The sequence below is a fragment of the Embiotoca jacksoni genome, unplaced genomic scaffold (assembly GCF_022577435.1).
Source record: "Embiotoca jacksoni isolate LCO1_2020_lvr unplaced genomic scaffold, fEmbJac1.0.p SCAF_12, whole genome shotgun sequence".
NCBI lineage: Eukaryota > Metazoa > Chordata > Actinopteri > Embiotocidae > Embiotoca > Embiotoca jacksoni.
This window is the reverse complement of record NW_027185252.1, coordinates 6,646,793-6,666,759: the sequence shown is the minus strand read 5'-3', so window position 1 is coordinate 6,666,759 and position 19,967 is coordinate 6,646,793. Positions and strand designations below refer to the sequence as shown.

General features: G+C 40.7%; 2 protein-coding genes across 4 annotated transcripts; both read right to left on the bottom strand.

The window, feature by feature from the left end:
* Positions 1-64: 64 nt before the first annotated feature.
* On the bottom strand, positions 65-14,545 carry p4ha1b (prolyl 4-hydroxylase, alpha polypeptide I b). Of its 2 annotated transcripts, none has more exons than XM_069144466.1 (15): positions 14,323-14,545; positions 9,458-9,540; positions 9,177-9,273; positions 8,838-8,989; positions 8,197-8,334; positions 7,734-7,973; positions 7,320-7,525; positions 7,043-7,219; positions 6,749-6,819; positions 3,750-3,849; positions 3,559-3,612; positions 3,405-3,470; positions 2,258-2,326; positions 1,127-1,223; positions 65-928 (listed from the first exon to the last, which is right to left on the bottom strand). In XM_069144466.1, exons 1-15 carry the CDS (start codon positions 14,334-14,336, stop codon positions 858-860), a joined length of 1,635 nt encoding a protein of 544 aa, XP_069000567.1. In that variant the 5' UTR covers positions 14,337-14,545; the 3' UTR covers positions 65-857. The 2 variants fall into 2 exon arrangements, with proteins under 2 accessions (XP_069000567.1, XP_069000569.1); XM_069144468.1 differs by lacking the exon at positions 6,749-6,819 and adding an exon at positions 5,851-5,921.
* A 775-nt stretch (positions 14,546-15,320) lies between these two features.
* On the bottom strand, positions 15,321-18,751 carry LOC138195236 (serine/threonine/tyrosine-interacting-like protein 1). 2 transcript variants are annotated; one of them, XM_069144465.1, is made up of 6 exons: positions 18,719-18,751; positions 18,554-18,636; positions 18,263-18,393; positions 17,980-18,148; positions 17,039-17,175; positions 15,321-16,362 (listed from the first exon to the last, which is right to left on the bottom strand). In XM_069144465.1, the coding sequence occupies exons 2-6, from the start codon at positions 18,622-18,624 to the stop codon at positions 15,710-15,712; spliced, it is 1,161 nt and encodes a 386-aa protein (XP_069000566.1). In that variant the 5' UTR covers positions 18,625-18,636; positions 18,719-18,751; the 3' UTR covers positions 15,321-15,709. The 2 variants fall into 2 exon arrangements, with proteins under 2 accessions (XP_069000566.1, XP_069000565.1); XM_069144464.1 differs by having other exon boundaries at positions 18,554-18,719.
* Between the last annotated feature and the right edge of the window lie 1,216 nt (positions 18,752-19,967).

The window sequence follows — 19,967 nt, the reverse complement described above, 5'->3', positions numbered from 1 at the left end:
TAACGTTTTTTTTTCCACCCAAAACACTGTGGCCACATTTTACAGCTCTTCGGAGTCAGACCAGTTTGTTTTTTTTTATATATCCTGCAAGTCTGTTCATTTCTGCCACAAAGCACCATCTTTGTTATTTTATTCTATGCTGCTGGAAGCAGAAATCACAACTACATGTAAATAAAGGAAATAGAGAAATTCATTGAACCTACTGTAGGCCAGTTCTTTGTAAAATAATGCCTGTGGATCTGAACAATAAGTCAGTTAGAGAAAACACTTTTTTTTTTTTTTTTTTTTTTAAAAGGTTGCATGTAATTTTACAAAGAAATAGTTTACAGCTTTAGTGGATTTTCATTGTTTAAAATGTTTGAAAGATCTTCTCACTTTCTCAAAAACCGCAACCCCCGCTCCGTTAATGAAATCAAAAGATTCCGACAGGCCTCTCAAATATGCGAACTGTCCCTTTAAGTTTCAAGCTGGAAGGGAGGAAGCTGGTCCCTACAGTCACTCCCGAAGGATAACTTGACTACAGAGCGATAGTTCATTCAGAGTGCAAAGAAAGACACGTGGGAGTGTAAAGGGGGGCTGGAGTGTTTCTCAAAACCCTCCAACAACCTTAAGAACATGTTATCTGTCACAGCGATGCGAATACTGTCCGGGGGCTCAACATAAAACTAAACAATCTCTGGACTAACGGGTGGAGAAAAAAACTTGAGTGTTTGTAGAGAGGGAGTGAGCCATTTGGAGCCCATGTATACAAATGTATCATCTGTGCTCTGCAGCAGTGTTCTTTGGTCACGGGTGGTTCACAAGGAAGAAGAGAGAAGGGCATGGAGATGAGGAAGAGGAGGCGTTTTTTTTTTTCATCATTCAGTTTCATTTAGGCCACAAGGCCGCCGCCACTCCTGGCCTCGTTCATGGATCCACTTGTTTGATACTAAAGGCAGAAGACAGAACAACTTCAGACATGGTACAAATGTTTGCCGTTTTTGTCTTTTAAATTCAAGAAAACAAGTTTGGCACTGGATTCAATTGCTTATTAAGACCTTTTCTTGAATGTGCTGTTTTAAATAAGAAGCATTTTCTCAGGCCTTTATAGATGGTTTCATAGAGAACCAGTCAAAGAGGAACTCACCCCACTTGTTGCCCACCAACACCGGACAAGCTGCATGGCGGGTGCTGTAGTCTCCCTCTCCGCTGGCAAACAGGTTGTACCAGAACACCGCAGTGCCCTGGAAGCAAAACAACACAGGAAACAGAGGTTAGTAGTGCTCCACATCCTCCATGAATGAGTATATTTTAGTCTCTAAATTACTCTTACTTCTCAAAGATTTCCGACAAGTGAAATTATAATCAGCAGGTCAAATTTAAAGACACGCCTTAGCATTTGCAAAGCTGTGATTGTTAAAAAGATAGTTCAACATAGTAAGGAGTGTGTGGGGACTTTAAAAAAACAAAACATCTTTCTACGACAGAAATGAGCAGTTAATTATGCGACATGATCCTATTTTGCATGGAAATGTTTCCGTATTAAGAGTTGTAACGTGTGCATAACCCTGTGTGAATGAGTGTTTTATTTCAACAAACAAAAACATATGTGAATTTGTTACAGTTAGGGCCTGATTTACTCAAATCTGAAATAATGGGTACTAAATTGTGTTTCTTCCAAAAGTTTGCACATTTATTTTTGCACTAATTTTGCGGGGGATTTACCAAAAGTATTTGCGTCACTGATATTGGGAGCAAATCGCTGTATTTAAATGAGGGGTTTGCATTTGTTAAAGTGACTCCAGTAAAAGGAAAACAGAGCGACCGCAAAAGGAAAAGGAAATCTGATCTCATTGAAATTAAGAAATATAAATATAACGCCACAGAGGAGATTATCAGAAAGAAAATCAATACAAAAAGGCGAGAAAAGAAATGGACCCAGAAGCAGGACAATGCTGAGTCGTGAGAAGCTTTTTAAATGCTGGTAGTTCGTGGCTCCTCCTTGTTATTGGCTGTCAATCGTCATTCAATAACTCAGAAATGTCATCGCTGGACAAACGATATGTCTGAATAATTTTTCCTTCTGTCATCTCCAAAATGTTTCCACGGGTGTAAAACCACCTTCTCAACGTATTCTTTAGTTTCCCCGTTTCTCCCTCTCACCACAATAAGAGCAGCCGTCTCTCCAGATGTGCTCGCCTGATTAATACAATTCAAACACGGTGACCTGAACCAGTAACCGTGGACGTTAATAAAATAGTGTAGCATGAACGCTTACCTTCCGAGGCCAAACTGCTGCACCAACATCCGGAAATACTGTGGCTCCGCCTGCTGCTACGTCACTCATCTACAACAGAGACGGCGACGCAAAGTCCAACGTTTTAAAAAGTATTGCATTTTGAAGGACACGTTTTTTTTTCTGCATTTTTAAAATGGTGCTATTTTTGATATTTGGGCCGAGTTTTGAATAAATCGGAGAATTCTTTTCACTCCCTTTTTCTGAGTCCTGCTGAAGGCAGTTTCCTGCTTGTTGCATCAGCGTAGGAGGTACAGCTTTAACTTAAGTGTTACTTTTGTGACACTGACAAAGCCCATAATTTCAGATGACAGGTAGACTTTAATGTGTAATACCAGGGTGTCACTGAGCAAAACCAAAGACAGATTTCTGGGAGAGCTCTGCTGATGAGGGTGAGAAAGCTCACAGGAGTTTTACTCAACACTGAAGGGTGAGAAAGGTCATTCATACGGTCTCATTTTATGGGACAACCTTGTTACATTAAAACCTAAAGAGATTCTTTCACTCGTTTCATTCCGTCATGCAAGTAATTATCTTCAGGACATCACTGCTTTTTATCTGCAACATTTGCTTTCGAATCATTGATATCAACAATGTTTTCGGTTTTTCTGGTGTATGCTATACATGTTGTACACGTCACAATTTACATGGTACATATATGTAAATATTTATTATTGACTAATTAAGATTCCGAACCAGGATATATTCTTACTGTTGTTCAAGACAATTCGTTTCCTTTCGATAAAAAGTTTAGACAAACATATTTTAACTGAAATGATCCTGTACTTTATGTAATTGTTCACATTGCTGAGTGTACGATTTTTAAAAGTTAAAAAAAAAGAAGTTTTTTCTACATTCTATTCATTAAATCATAATAAGTCTGACAATGAGTGACGTATTTCAAACCAAAATACCATGTTTCTATGACAGCATCATTGCTTTTCCTATATTTTCTAAACAGAGTTCATCATGAGCTTTCAGTATCTTTGGAAACATCTAGAAAATGAAAATAAAGTGAATTTGAACAATGCTTGTCTACACAATGTGCATTTGTCAAGTTTTGCAGCCTCACATTATTGTAAAGTTAACAGCACTGGTCTATATGTGTGTTTAAAACAAATTTACTCACATAGAAAAGCCATGTCGCTATGCGATTCCCAGTGCCGAGCTCTTTAAACGCATCTGGCTCATCTTTCTGTACAGAGACAAACAACATCAGGTTTAATGTCCTGTGATACTAACACCAGTGTACAATTAGTTTTGAAGAATTGCAAAGATCATACCCTTCCAAAGTCAAAGTGAGGTTCGTATTGACCTCCAACACCATAATTTGCAACCTAGAGACAAAATTAAATAAAATACAGTATTTAAGTTCGCAACAAATGCACACACAAACCAACTGAGGCTTCCTTAGGGTCAGGGGGTTGATGTATTTTAATGTAGCAATTCCCACAACCTACAACTAAATCCTTACCTGCAACTCTTCTGCGGTGTCCATCTCCAGCCCTGTGAGATCTTCAATCCTCTGGTTGATCATTTCAATCATTGGATCTTCATAGCCAGTGAGCCAAGCACTGGAATACAGCAGGGATTGCGAAATAAGGAGCACATATACAGTAGTTTTTCAGTCAGATACACATTTGTCCACTAGATGGTAGCAAAGATTTCTTCTGGAAAAGGCGACTGATAGACATAGTCATGCTGGAAAATTGCCATGGCTGTGGCTCAGAAGGTAGAGTGGGTTGCACACTAATCGGAAGGTTGGTGGTTCAACCCCCAGCTCTTCCTGTCCACATGCCAAAGTGTCCTTGAGCAAGACACTGAACCCTTAGTTGCTACCGATGGTGTACCATCGGTGTGTGAATGTGCTCCTGATGGCAGCACCTTGCATGGTGATCTGTCTCATTAGTGTGTGTGAATGGGTGAATGGGAAAACTATGTTAAAGCGCTTTGAGACAGAAAGGTGATAAAGCACTATACAAGTACAGACCATTCACAAAACAGTGCATTAGTGCATTACAATCAGATGACAGAAAAGGGAGTTAGAGGTGTGAAGAAAATGAAAAACAGGAAATGGCCCGAAATTTAGAATTTCCATTCAGCTCAGGGTACAGGATTGTTGCCATTCCAGCAATGTGGTTGAGGATGAAAAAATATATCAATGGATTTAGGTTTTCCTGACACTACCCACCTTTCATACTCACTCTCACACTCTCTAATAGAAGGCCCTTGATAAAATAGGCTTTTCACTGAGCATAGCAAGGAACTCTTTTTGGTGAATTATTAAAACGTGACAAAATTCTAGTTCCGCAGACACTTTATAAACTTTAAATTGGTATTTTTGTGGCTAATAAGCCACAGAATCCACATGAAAAAAACTGTCCAACCAGTTCATATGAAGTTGCAATTAATATGAAGCCAGCATTACATGCAATAAAGGACGAATCCCTTCTAACTCTCAGTTCCATCTGGTGGATTTTTTTTAAAGACATGACCGAGCCCGTGAGATAACTCCGATCCCCACAGCCTCAGAGAAGTGTTTCTCAGAATATCTGCAGGTCTACTTGGAAATGCATGTGTGAGAGAAAGAGAGAGATGAGTCATCTTTTTTATTATTCAGAGTTCATGTTGATAATGAGTTATGTTTTTTTTTTTTTAAAGGGGACACTGGATCAAATGTGAGCCAACAGATTCTTTCCTCCAGTGTCCTGCAGCCGGTTCAAAGAGAGGACATACTGGTCTGAGTTCTTCCATCTGTCTGTCTGTTCCCTTGATCACTAATAGTCACTGAATTTGGAAAGACATGCTGCCTGGCACGTCCATGTACAAAAAAAAAAAAAAATCAAAGGGGCACCACACCCTTACACCCACATCCCCACACAATAACTACCAAGAGCAGTAAAACCAAAAAAAAACTTGGGATTTTTAGGGTGCAATTTCAATTCAACTAACGCTGAGCAATGCATCTGTAAAAGTTAAAACAGTAAGTTAATTAAGGGAACACTTGCCAGCTTACGGTTTACATCCTTTTGTGTATTTAAATATGTGCATAAGGACTCAGTTGCTATTTAATCTCTCTTGTGGATATGAAAGTGGAAAAAGCAAGGTAGGCCTGCAGCAGCTCAGATGAGAATTTACTAAAAAGACAAAAAAAAAAAGATTCCTGGAAAGCACAATGGGTAATAGAGATTCAGTGCTCTGGATCTTAAATAACCTGAGGAAGACGGCTGGGGGAAAGAAAACATCCTGTCACAACTGTTATGTTCTGTGAAAATGCCTAAATCATTGGGTAAAATGAAATATTTCAGCAACACCAAAAAAAACAACAACAGAGGTGAGTTCTGATTGGTTTAAACTATGTTTTAGCTCAATAAGGCAGAATTCTGATATTGCTTTGACCAAATGAAAACCTCCTCTATCGTTAGTTTTCCAAGCGTAGCCTCACATTTTCACTTTTTCTCTCATGTTTGCGAGGAACAGGACTGAATCAATGTTTCAGCCACTTCACAGAGATAAAGATGAAATTGGATGAGGGGAAGGCCTTGAGGCCCTCCTGATGACCTGTGACCCCTTACCTCTTGGAGACTCTGTATTGGGCTGTGGTAAGTTTCCCAGTTTGGGGGTCATGCACCGTGGCTCGCCTTAACTACAGTAGTTCCCGCAGCACAAGGACACGGAAAGAGGATGGGAAAAAAAAAAAAAAAAAAAAAAGGAGAAGGAAAAAGGACAAAGGACAAAGGAAAGTGATACACACAGGAGGACGGGTGGAAAGTAAGAGGAAAGAGGGAGAGAAAAGAAAAGCAGATCCGGTCACTAGTTGTCAATGTTATTCTTAAGAAGGACCAGAGGGTTCCAGGAGGCAATGCTAGAATCCAAATGTCCATTAAAAGTTAATCAAATTTACCAGTTAATAAATGGCTGCCTCTGACACACCTCTTGGGTCACATACGCAACTATGTTAAAATCAACTAGCAGAAGAAGAAGAAACACATCCCCCCCTCTGTTCCTGTGTTACCTTTCTGTAGCAGACTCCTGAGCAGAAACATATCCATGACAGATATTCATAAAATAATAGAATAATCCAAACAATTTTTTTTTCCAAAAGAACTAAATACAATTTAACTTTAAGAATACAGCTTTTCTTTCTTTTTTTTAATATTTTATTACAATGCCATTGGTGAAAGATTAATGAGTTAATAAATGTGTATAAAACTTCTTTTATAAACTAATCGTAATCTCCAGATGTTTCTATATGCTCTTTTAAGCTTTGATCTTTCTCAGCTGGATCACGGGCTTCAATTCAGGAGCCTTTAAGCTTTGGTAAGGCGGAGAAATGAAGCCATGTGGCAGACAGGAGTACAGAGGAGAAATGGGATGAATCGTTGAGGGGAAAAGGGAGGAGAAAATCCCATTTTCTCCTTCTCAGCTCTCTCCTACAGAATCTGTCATTGGCAGCTCCTGGCTCCGTCTTACCTTTTGCTGATTCTGTAAGGAGCTGTCTCCAGCACTCCAGTGATGGGGTTGGAGATGGTTGCCCTGCGTAGCTGTGAAGCCAGGGACATTATTTACCCACACACACACACACACACACACACACACACACACACACACACACACACACATACAGATGTGCATGCCTGCGTGCTTGCCTAACTAGCAGCATCACGCCAACTTGCCTCACAGCTCTGACCTCCCACCCTTTATCACACTAGGCCACCAATTACATCAGAAACTGCTGAATGTGTACATTAACTCAGAAGCGCTTACTCGTGGTTTTGCCAGTTGCTTGATTCTGTCCATTTCTGCGTCAGAGATGATGTCGAGGTAGCGAACAATGTAGGGGCGGTCCCACTCATCCTGCTGTTTGACGGGTGACAGCACATACTTGGGGTTGTGATTGTTGTCATAGTAACGGCAGAACAGCCGGCTTTGCCTGCGGGGCGTCTTCATTGACAGAAAAGAAAAGGAGGAAAAGAGGAGTTGAAACTGGCTTGTATTTAGTCATTTAGAATTTATGTTTTGTGCATCCCCTTTATTTCCTCACCATTCTGACACCCTCCCCACGACAAAGCATCTCATACTTCTTCCTCTCTGGGATCAGAGAGAAAGTCTTTGGGGACTTCTTCTTTATGGTTGTTTCTCGTTTCTCTCGCTTCTGTTTCGGGGTCTCTTCCTCTTCAGCCTTTTTCAGCTTCTCCAGCTGGAACTCAAAGTACTTCCGGTTGCCATTAGCACGCTGGTGCTCTGGGTCTGGAAATGAGAGGCCAACAGAAATAATAGCGGTGATTACAAACAATGATGACTGCAACAATGTTACCTGAAAGGATCACATCTCCTGCAATCCAAATAACCAACATGACATAAGTATATACTATTTGTTCAGTCCGTTATTTGTTTTCAAAATTGGAAAAGCACTTTAAAATTTCAGATTTTGTCTTTTGCGTGTGGAGGGACTCACCCAGTTCAAGCAGCATCTTGGTGTACTCCAGCGCACGCTCTATCTCCCCCTGCTGGTAGATGGCGTAACTGAGGTAATCGAGCACCGTCACCTTATCTAAAGTGGACTCCTCTCCCTCATCAAGCTGTTTCAGGGCCTGAGCCATCCACAGCTCCGTGTGGTAGTAATCAACATCAGAGTAGGCGATCTTCCCCAACTCGTAACAGTCTTCCACTGTCATAGAGGTCTTGTGTTTTACTCCTAGAAAGCAGAGGACACAGGAGGGCAACATTGGCATCGAAGAAAACAGAGAAGTTACATAGAAATAAAGAAAAACCTTCTATCTACTCCTGGTCTGCTTTTTACGGTAACTTTCAGGGCACTTCGTCTGTTTGTCGTTTTAATGCTCCCTGAAAACACGGGTCTTTAGAAATGCAAACTATGTACCAAGTACACGAGATGTGCACTGATTTAAGGACTTTACCTGGTAGGTCCCCTGTAGAAATGGTGTTTGCATCCAGTCTGTACGTGTCTTGTAACCGGAGGAGAGCTTTAGCAGCGCCAGTCTGGTCCTCATCTGTGGGGAAGTGCTGCCTCTGGATGGTCAGGTTGGAAATAAATCCTGACAGAGATGGATAGATTCTGTATAAGGTACGCAACAACCACTCAAATGGACAATAAATACTCCCTCTTAATGTTTAATAAGACTGTTGAGTGTGACTTTGATTTCGAGTGCGAGAGCTGCAGCTGTACTTAGCCAGACATGAAACGAGCAATGTTCTCTTCTCTTCATTCACTCATTTTTTGAGTGGGCTACTAAACCAGCACAGCAGTGATATAAACAAACAAAAACACACACACAGACTCTCAAAAAAAACAACCCAACCCTACAATCAGTTGTTCCAAGCTCTTTCAATCCCAGGAAATTTGGAGACAGTTCTGGGTAAAAGGCAAAGCTAAAAGCTAAAATATGTACCAACTATATTCAAATACTTTTCTGTGATTTTCTAAACTTTTGCCACCGAATATACAGTCGAATCTGGGACGCCCAACTCCCAAGGCAGTTATCAGCATGCTGAGTTGTGGAGTTTATCATCATTTGATCAGAGTCTTCTTTATCCGTACCATCAGTGGTGTCACTGAGTACCAGACTCTCCAGGTCTCCCCACTCTGTGTTCAGCCTCTTCATCAGCTTGAAGGCATTCACAGGGTGCCCCAGGAAGCCTTCGGGGTCCTGTGTGGCTGTGGCTGTCAACAAATCCAACTTGTCAGCCCACCTATCACGAAGATAAAACAGAGTTACGTGTGCACCCGAATGCACGATAATGCATGATAACGACCTACTGCTCATAAACTTTAAGTATTGTGCGCAGTACAGGTACCACTTGTCCGTTTTTGAGTGCACTTTTGTGTCTGTCCTGTCTGCCTGTGAGTTTGCGTGCATACGCGAGTCTCCAAACTCACCGTTTCACCTGCTCGAGTTTGTTCTCCTCCGCTTTGATGTAGTCCTTCAGTGAGGTGACGAGGTCTTTTTCAGTGTATAATAGATCGGTCATCTGGCCTGAGGGATACAAATCAGAAACACTTAACCGTCAATACCGCAGTGGTGAATTACTAATCTTATAAAATCATTACAAGATCCTAAAATGTCCATTTTTGCTTCCATATTTGTGGTAGGAAGAAAAAGAAAAAAAAAACCTCAGTTATATGTATATGTTACTCAGTTACTCAGAATATGGTTTTACCGACGGAGGTGTAGAAGTCATTGTGGGCTGAGAGTGACTGCAGGCAGGTCAGCAACAACAAGCAAAGGCATGGTAGCTCCATCCTGAAGAAAAGAGTGAGAGGATTATATATATATATATATATATCTTTCAACATGTCAAGGTTAATCACACAATTTAATTGTTACATGGGGAGACACTGTACATGACTTCTCATACTCTGATGAACAATTCTACTGATATCAGACGCTAACGTCTCCTGGATATCAGATAACTGAGCTTCTGTCATGTTTCTCTCCTGTTAATGACACGCACTTTGACACACAATAAATAATAGAGATGCTAAAAGTTCCTTTTTCATGTTTTAGTCATTTACTGTCTGGATTACTTGCGCTCACTCAGTGAGCCACATTAAATATTCCAGATCCTACAACTGCTTCTTTCATTGTCCAAAACCTCCTTGTTTTCTCATATTGTCTCGTACTTTTCCTGACTCTTTCCACTGCTACTTCTACTGAACTCAAATTCCCGTTGTTCGCATCTTTTAAGACCAGATAATCCACACACCCACAGTACTTTCGACTTTTTCTCCAATGGTCTATAGTTAAGAGTAAAAATGGTTGGAAAATTAATGGGTCATTTCTTCTGGAAAAGCTCCATTTACTCCACCTTGTAATTTACTTTTACTCATTTCTACATGTACATTTTCTATTCCCTTAATGTGTTGTTTTGTTTTTTTATATAACTACTGTTATTAACCTTTAGTTTCTATTTTTGATCCATATTTCCTCTTTACAGAATGTGTTGAGTCATTCTACGAAAGCTCCCTTCCTTCTGATTCTGTTGAGTCAGCAGTCTCAGCTGCAGTTATCTCAAAACTAGGGAAAATAACAAACAAAATATCTCCAGAATCAAATATTATGGATATAAGGAAAAATATGCGTTTCGCATTTTGACTAAAGTGACCATTTCTGAAAAGGAGATGGAAAAGACAATATACATTCAAACACAACAAAAGCTAAAGCGGAAAAAGAGGAACCAAAGCCTGGAACTACAAAAGAAAAACCTGCAGTATCTGCTTAAACCCTTCAGAAGTGCAGCCTTCCAACCACCACACTAAGCCAAATATAAGTCTGTGGTTGCTGCCACGGTGTCTGGTTTTGCCTTGGAGCTGGCACAGCCGTAAATCCGAGAGCGCTTCTGTTCTGTGAGAGGTGGCACCGTGATTGTTCTACCCATTCTGACACAAATCAGAAGAGAACAGAGAAAAAAACAAATTGAATCTACATAAAAATAGAGATCATAGTGTTCATGTGTAAGAATTTAGCTTATATGAATTCCTGGATCCACACACCTGTGACTGATCTACATCAAAAATGACCCACCTGTTCTCCAGCCAGTGGCCTCACATTCCAACAAACTTTTTCAAACGTTTGTCAGCACATTTTTGCAATGACCTGCTAAAAATTAACAGGTTAAGTATCCCCAAACCAGAAGCCTGCAGGCCTTTTGCCCAACGCGTTGTGATAAAAAGGCTTCCGTTGCAAGCTAATAAATATGGATGAAAGTATTGGACAGAAGTGATTCCAAAAATATCAAAATTCAGACACCCGTCTGCAGCTGTACATGAGCTTTAAGGTTAGTTTCCTCGTGGAATCCCCTGAGCAAGGTGTGAGGATTTGTTACAAACACAGAATAGATTAGTAAACTATGCCCTTTGGGTGTTTGTACGAGTTATATAATTTATATGCAACACACACACACACAAAAAAAAAGCTAGCTGACAACTTTGCCTTATTAGAGACCGCACTATGTTGTTTTTGAAAAGAAAATCTATTTTCTAGGTCATACAAAACAAGCACAAAAATCACAAACCATTTTAACACTACTGTTATGCCTTTAATTTGAACATTTACTTTGAAGTCAGAGCAAGTGCACCGATTGAAGTACCTATAGATTGATTTGTGACTGTAAGTAATGAAGTTACCTACAGTACATTCATGCCAGCTACACACACACACACACACACACACACACACACACACACACAGATCGTGGCAAAGTAAAGGCCATACACGAAATTTGGATCTACGCAGTTCTGTTAAGCATTTCAATGGAAGCAGACAACAGGCTCAGACAGGTTCTGACTTTGCCACAAGGACAAGCCTTTAGTCAAAATAAAGAATTACTTCAGCTGGGATTTCAATTTAGGTCAGCAGCAAAGGCAGCAGAGAGGAAGGAAAATATATCCAGACACCTTCATATTCAATTCAAACTAAATAAAATGGCATTTAATTACAAAATAAATATATTTAAGTAAAGCTCTGAGACACCGAAGCTGTTTCCATTTGGCTATTTCACTCCACATTCAGAGGTGGCCTGAACAGATCAGAGCTCAGTGCTTCCTGAGTGTTTCCACCTGTACTTTTGCTGGCCACTTGTGGTTCGATCACAGCCATGTCCGGATTGATGTAGCCAAACGGAAACCGGGTTTAAGACAAAGCTTACCATTTTCACAGTCTAAAATACCATAAATATGCTTCCACCACTTTCCAGTTTCCAGGATAAAAACTCAATGGAATGTAATTATTGTTATCCCTGTAATGACAGGGTGACAGCTACAGCGTCACTTCTGTAACAATGCTGCAGAAGCTCCATGTCAAGATTAAAGCTGTATATTTAACACTTGTAATTTCAATGCACGTGTCGTGCCAAACATGAGAGAGAGTGTCAGGGAGAGTCCTTGTTTGGATACATGCTTGTACACGACATGTGAAGACACCGAAGTCTTCCTAATGGGTCATCAGGAATACTTTAAGGTTTATGGGGCATAAACCTTTCAACGTGCCAGACTGAGTGTTCAGAGTTATAGAAAACTATTGAAAAATTTGCCTGAAAGTCCCTCAAACGATTTGTATATTGGACTGCACTCTGTGCAACCAAGTACATTAGGAGACTCTTATCTAAGATGGAATAAATCACAGTTCTAACATGAACAAGAAGGTATCTTCCCCAAGAAATTCATGAGAATGGATTCCAGAGGCTGTCTTCTGATAATCTACTAGATTCCAGTTTTACTTTCCCTCAACCCGCTTTGTCACTTCTATCATTGTCTGTATTTTTCTTTAGAAGACTTTCAGCAGTAAAGTAGGACAGATCAGTAGCAAAAGCCACAGAGAAAGAATTAAGAGTCGGTGAAACAATTAGCAGACTGACAGAAAACGAATTGACAACTGTCATTCATTTTTCCAAGAACCAATGAGATGCATTTGCAGGCTGTAGCTCTCAAAAGTGGGATTTTCTTCCATAATAAAGGCTTTTCTTATTTGATGGGACACTGAACTCTCACTTCTGGTCTATTGGTCAGATAAGAAAAGAATTTGATCATTGTTATGGGCATTTTTCAAAATTTTTCAAATTTTACATACAAAACTATTAAAAGCTTTATTCAGGATACGTAAATAATGAATCCGCAGTATCCAAGAGCAAGATTTAGCTTCTAAAGGGTAAAAATCAATAGACAAAGAACAAGTCATGAAATTATGAACGAATGATTAATGACCTAACTATACTCTACATCAACACTGTGTAACATTTGGTATACAGAAAGATTCTGTCATATAGGATTGGAAATGATGATTGCTTTCATTATGAATCGATCTCTTGATTATTTCCTTGATTAATCAACGAGTTGTGTAATTATTAAAATCTCAGAAAATGTTGAAAACTTTCAACGAGTGTTTTCCAAAGCTCAAGGTGCAGCTTAAAATGATGTGTTTTGTCCAACATATATATCATTACGGATTAAAAAAAAAAAAGGAAGCAGAAAATATTCATATTTGATCAATTGGAATGACTTTTAAAAAAAAAAATAAAAGAATTGCATTTTTTTAATTTTTTTTTTTTTTCAATTGTCAAAATACTTTCTAACTAACTGATTAATCAGCTCAAATATGATACCAAGTACCCATTCACACCGTGGGCAGGATTTAAAGTACTTGTCGTGAAAGTACTGCTATACTGCTCGAAGTTTGTCCGATTGAGTGAAGCTGAGGAGTCAGATAGCACAGGATGTGGATGGAAGAGGACTGCCACGTCTTCGCCCCTCCCCGCCCCGCCGGGGAAACTCATGAGACACACACGCACGCACACATGGTCCAATGGAGGCTTATTTTACCTGCATCGACCAGTCAATAAATCCTGCAAAAAGTAACCAAGCAGCAAGAGGGTGGTGTGGGAGGAACTTTTCACACCTCTGGAGGGCAACTGGTGTGGGTCGGCTTACTGCTGAACTACTTTAGGAGGAACAATCAGCCTGCAAGACTTAACGTATAAAATAAAAATAAAAAGTTCCTGGTGAATATTAAGATTTCCATCCACAAAATAGCTGTAACACAGGGAGCTCAGTCCAGGCTGTGTGGATGCATGTTCAAAACGCTGCACGTTAACAACAATAAATAGATGCTGTTCACCGAGTTGAACGCAAAGGAATTTCATGACATTTAAACTAGTTCAGTCGACAGAATTTAGTTTTTTTTTTTTCTTTTCCTGCTTATTTCCCACTCGGTTTTGCTTAATTCTGCTCGTTTCCTGCCTCTTACAAACCCCTCAGCCTTTTTTTTTTTTTTTTTAATTTTTTTTTTATTCTTTGCTTGGTACCGAGAACCAAACAGCGAAAAGTTTCATGCAGCTTAGCTGGTTCTCAGCTAACTCGGACGGCGCTGCAAACGCCTGCAACTGCGGACGAAATTTAAAAAAAAAAGAAGTTTCTAATGGTCGCAGCCGGTGACGTCAAACTCAAGTTCAAACTGCGGTTTATAACTACAAGCGGTATTTTACGCGAGCTCGTTTTTCTTATCTCATCTGATTGCGCAGGCAATATTTACCTGATCCCGAGCATCCTGCAGCAGAAATGTGCCCCTTTTCCGTCGGACCCTCTGAACTCCCGAGTGACTCGGTGAAAGTTAACTGGGAGAAGAAGAAGAAGAAGAAAAAAAAAAACGATGCTTAAAATCCGCTGGTTCCTCCTTATCTGTGATGTTTCGGTGCACTGTTGGCCATCTGGTGGTTAGGGCTGGGTTTTTCTAAAAGTCTGGGTCTGAATGCTACGTGCAGACTCTCACATGCATAAAGTCGACCAGAGATTTTGGGGGCTGTCGTTTGTAAACTGGCTTGTGGGAGGTGTCCTGGAGTTGTCTTGACCCGCAGTGACACGACCGTGGGTGAAGTATTTCTGGGAGTATAATGCAGAAATTGTTTAAAAAAAACCGCACTGTAGACTTTCATAATGCTTTCTACTCTTTCTTTAGTCTTTTTTTTTTTTTTTTTTTTTTTTTTTTTTTTTTTTTTTTTTTTAAAGTCAACATTTTGTTAAAATACATTTTGAAACTTGCACATAACATGGAGCCTGGGCTCTGCAGCTTCATTCGCACTGATTTTCTCTGCAGTTTTATAACGTTAAAATTGGCACACACACACACACACAAAACTGTTCTTCACTTTCACCTGCAGCCTCCTCTTCCTCCCACATTCCAGACAGTTCCTTACAAATTAAAAAAAAAAAAAAAAAGAAAAAAAAAAAAAGTGACTGGAGGGAGGGAATTCCTGCTGCATGCATGCAGGAGTTCAAAAGGGTGGAGCTAAGTGTGTGTGTGTGTGTGTTTGAGTGAGTCAGTGTGAGAGAGAGAGAGAGAGAGAGAGAACAGTAAAATAGCATAAACTGTATATTTCTTAGGCAGCAACCTTATATACACAGTACAGACTGTATATGTCCAATAAACTCTGGCTATTTGCAAGACTTCATTACTTGTAGCTTTCCACATGAAAAGGCTGCGTGACTCAGCGTATTAGAACATCCTCACATCAATGCAAAATGAAATAAATTACACTTTATTAATATACACGTCCTATAAACTACAATCCAAGCAAATGTTACAACAGGAATTGTGTTCTACTGAGTTATGCGGAGGTCACAAAATTAAACATCTGTATAAATACTGTTATTGAGGCATAGCACAAGAAACCCTGTGTGGAGGCTTGATGGTGAAGCCAGATATGAAACTCGTGGGGGAAATACTTCTATCCAGTCTTTGAGAGTCTTTTATGCAGTACAAATTCCACCTCTGTTTATTCAGTCTCAGCTTATTTTAAACTTTTTCTTAATTATGAACTGTAGAAAAAATTAGAACACACTTTCTCTCAATGTGACCTGTCAAAAAAAAAAAAAAAAAAGCATCCGGTGCATCCTCCTCCTTATCTCCGTTCTTCCCCCGGTCATCTGCGGATGTCGTCCAGGGAGGTGAGTCTGCTCCCGAACAGCTGCTGCTCGTAGGTCATCAGCTGACGCAGGAAGTTAACGTTGGGTGCTGTGCATGCCCTCCTTTCCTTCAGCCAGCGCAGGGCATGAAGCAGTGACCAGCTTCGATGCGCCATGAGGAAGGCCAACGTTAGTGCAGAGCTGCGACTTTTGCCCATACTACAGTGGACCAGAACGCGGCCGGGGGGCTCGCCCCTCAGTGCTGTGTTGATGAACCTGGATGCCAGCGGCAGGGCCTCCACCAGGTCCTGCTGGGCGTCGTCACTGAGAGGCAGCCTCAAGTAGCGCAGCGTGTTGGGGAAAGCATCGGGGCTGTTGGCAGTGGCGTTGACCACATGTGTGATGCGTAGATTCTTGATGATGTGGTGGTCAGAGGCCTGGGAGTCAGTGCCCTGGTAGAGAGCTCCTTCCAGGACCTCTGACGGGTAGATGGTGAGGGTGTGTCGCTCAGGTTCAAGCAGGACCACACGTGCTGTGCAGAGGAAAGGGTAGAGGGCATAGAAGGCTGCAAACCCCCCCAGCAGGATGACGGGGTCCATTCCCAAAGCGCTGAGCTGGAAAAAACAGCGCTGGAGGTCTGGGGAGTCTGCCTTGGCCTTTACGCTACCCACTGGAATATGTACAGAGACAAAACTTAAGAAAAAAATTAAAGGCCCTTTTCTAGAGCCTATATGTTTGGTTTGTCTGTTCTGGAAGCATGACGGGCTTCATGGACCTGCTCCCTTTGTAGATATGAAGGGCTCAGTCTAAGCTAACGAAAACACAACAATTCTTAGTTTCAGGTTATTATACACTAATGAATTCATGACTTTGAATATATATATAAACAATTTCCGCCAATAGATCTCCCTAAATTGGACACACTGGCCCTTAAGGGATCGCCAAAAGTGTTACAATTCATCCTGAGGGGGACATGAATGTGTGAATGTGTTTCATGGCCAAGAGCTTGTAAGGTAAATCAGTCCTTAAATTGTCAGCTTGCTGGTGGTGCTAGAAAAGAAGTCATCAGCTCACCAGATACATTAGGATTAACCCTTCGGGGACCCTGAATCCCTGTTTCACGATAATCTACCCAATAGTTGTTGAGATGTTTCAGTCTGTGGCGGACCAACCAACCAACAGACATGGCCACGGATAGAGCCAAGTCAGTCACATAGATAAAAGTATGGCTATATCAGAGACAAGTCACTCCGGTCTTTAAAGTCTTCTGCACATTTGGATGTGTATTTGTGAGAGTGCACGAGTGCACATGTGTGTGTCCTGAAGGCTGAATGTGGATTGCTGACCTGGGCTGCATCCTTCTTCTGCATACAGCAGTATTATGGAATACTTCTGCAGATCTATGCAGCTGATTAGACAGCCCAGCTCAGGGTGGATCACCGTCACAGCGGCCCGCGCTGTCACCACGTGGCTATCCTTGTACCTGACACACACATTCATTCATAATGTACACACATAGATAGATTAAGCATTATCATTAAAACAGCCACTTGGCACAAAGTTCTTTTATAGTTGAATAGATTGAGGAGGCTGGTGATATTTTACTATATACTTTTCATGGTCATCAAATTCCACGAAATGACAAACTTTCATGAGGTTCTGCATTCGTTGCTACCAGCCATTCAGCCTCTTTTGCAGCCGTATTATCAGCTGAAAGTCCAACACATTCCCAGTAGGTGTTGGCCTCTTCCAGGGTTGTCGTCGTTTTTCCCCCTTTCACCAATCCTGTTTGCATTGTCATGGACAGGATTTCAAGGCACAGCTAGGGGGAGGAGAATGTTCGATTTAGGGGTCGCTGCATCGCCTCTCTGCTATTTGCAGATGATGCAGTTCTTGTTGGTTTCATTAGGCCGTGACCTTTAGCATGCACTGGGGTGGTTTGCAACGAAGTGTGAACACAAACCTATCCTTCAAATTGACCCATAAGCTGTGCCTTAGGTAATTTGTTCTCACATCATATCTGAGGTCCTCTCATGGCTAAAAAGGCAATAATTTTTTAAGTATTTTTACATGTTTATCCAAACCAAAAAAGCGACACCAACACAAAGATAAATGCTATCTTTGAGAACTCCCTCATGTTCAGCTTTTGTTGTGACACGATCTGTTAAATCAAAGCTCGTCTCTTTCTCGGGCCGGATTGACCAGTTAATGAATTACATTTCGCTGTACAAGGCGTTGCTTTTATTGGATCTAACATCTGACGAGTGTATATCTGTGCAACACCCACCTCTCTGCTCTGCGACAGTCTAGGATGAGAATGTAGGAAGGATCGTACAAGGCGGGCTGGTCTTCCTCAGCATTCAGCAGATTGTACACTTGCTGAGGGGTGATATAGCCTCGCTCTACACAAACTGTTTCTGGAAGAGCAGGAAGTAGCACCTCCTCTGGCTCACATACTGCGTACAGGCAGAAGAAATACAAAGAATAAAGTGAGTCTAATTGTGCATAGTTGTGCGCGTGCATTTTTCTGCTTAAAGACAAAAAGAGTTCAGCAAAAATAACCCCTTCACCTTTGTTCTGGACAGGTATGCTGGAGAAACAGTCACTGTCTGTACCGTTGACCTCTCTGTCAGAGTTACTGCTCACTGTTTGGAATGTGTTGACAGGCTCTCTGGGAGCCGCTCTACAACTGCTGTTCACTCTGACACAGACACACAAGCACAGACACACAAATGAGTACAATCTCAATACAGTGATACACCAATATTATAAGAGACGAAACACAAAACCAATTTATGAGGACTCACAAATAAGCTGTCTGTTTTTGACATGTCAAAAATAAAAACAAGAGAACTGTTTACCTGGACAGTACGACGCCCATCTCGCTGAAGTCATTTAGCAGATGCATCAGCTGTTCCCAACAGACCCTCATTAGAAGAACATGCTAAACAAAAAACAAAAAGATCATGTTAAAAATGTTGTTAAAAAAGGAAGTAATGGGGTAAAACGATTTGGGAAAAACCCACTATGCACTATTTGTTGTAGCTGTGATTCTCAGCCTGCTTCAGTCTTGCCCTACATTTAGCCGGTGGTCTTGGAAACACAGTGATGATAAGAGCTCAAGAGGACCACATGGTAGCTGGCTGTGACAGGTGATGGAGGACAGACCCGGACAGGAGTCCTACTTCACCAATATTAACTTCCAATTGTTGCAATGTACATGATAATTTTAAAACAAGGTTTTAAATTGCTCTTAAAATCCTACAGAGGTTTGGGCAGTATTTAGATAAGAGAAAGAGGGGGTTTAATACATAGAAGTGCACATACTATTTACTGTGAGATAAAATGTTTTTTAATGAATAATGCTTAAAAATGAGCATGAACTAAAGTATTTTAGAGGTTACCATTTGAAAACTGTGCCAAATCATATTCTCTGTTTGCCACCATAGTTTGTTCTGTCTTGTAAGCAGATCTTTTAGAAAGGATAGATGTAGGGTCACTTCTTCTAAACTTTCCCTCAGTCACACCTCCCCCCACACACACGCACGCACACACACACACACACACACACACACACACACACACACACACACACACACACACACACACACACACACACACACACACACACACACACACACACACACCGTCCTCATCTGAAACTACTGCCACCTCCCCAGTTTTGTTCACTGTCACCACCCACCCCTCACCACAACATTTTTGTTGGACCTGGTCACTGTCTGTTTGTATGTCTGGATTTAATTATTGACTCCAGCCTAATGTTTACATGTGTTCATACATCAACTTCAAATTAAATTAAACTCTGTGCAGCTGGTCTATAATGCATTTTACTGCCCTTTTTTTTTTCCATGGCAGAAATTACACAATGCATACCTTATGTTGTTGTCGTTTTAACCGTAGCCATTGTTGGATGCCCTTTTTAGTTTTAATTATTTCCTTTTAAGTTTCCCATTCTGTGTTGTCTTTATCTTCTTCTATGAGGTATTATCCTATGTTTACTAGTAAGAATAATTAAATTACTACTACTGTTATGGTATTAGCAGTAGTACGGATCACTGATTGGATATAAATGTAAACAGAGTACTTCACTAATCCCTTTGGAAAAATCACAGTATTAAGTCACAGAAACAAAGAACATAAGGACACTGGATAATGTGAACTAAAGAATAAAATGTATGTTCAGGGTAGTGGAGGATAAAATATTGACATACTTTACTTGCTAAGTAAGTATGACTACTGCAAAAATGCATTATT

Coding starts and splice junctions, on each gene's coding strand:
- p4ha1b (XM_069144466.1), bottom strand. Junction 7,974..8,196: donor TTCTACAGGGGACCTACCAG/GTAAAGTCCTTA, acceptor TCTGCTTTCTAG/GAGTAAAACACAAGACCTCT. Junction 3,850..6,748: donor CCTTACAGAATCAGCAAAAG/GTAAGACGGAGC, acceptor GCTGTATTCCAG/TGCTTGGCTCACTGGCTATG.
- LOC138195236 (XM_069144465.1), bottom strand. CDS start 18,624: ATGAGGGTCTGTTGGGAACAGCTGATGCATCTGCTAAATGACTTCAGC. Junction 18,394..18,553: donor ATGGGCGTCGTACTGTCCAG/GTAAACAGTTCT, acceptor TGTCTGTGTCAG/AGTGAACAGCAGTTGTAGAG. Junction 17,176..17,979: donor GACTGTCGCAGAGCAGAGAG/GTGGGTGTTGCA, acceptor TGTGTGTGTCAG/GTACAAGGATAGCCACGTGG.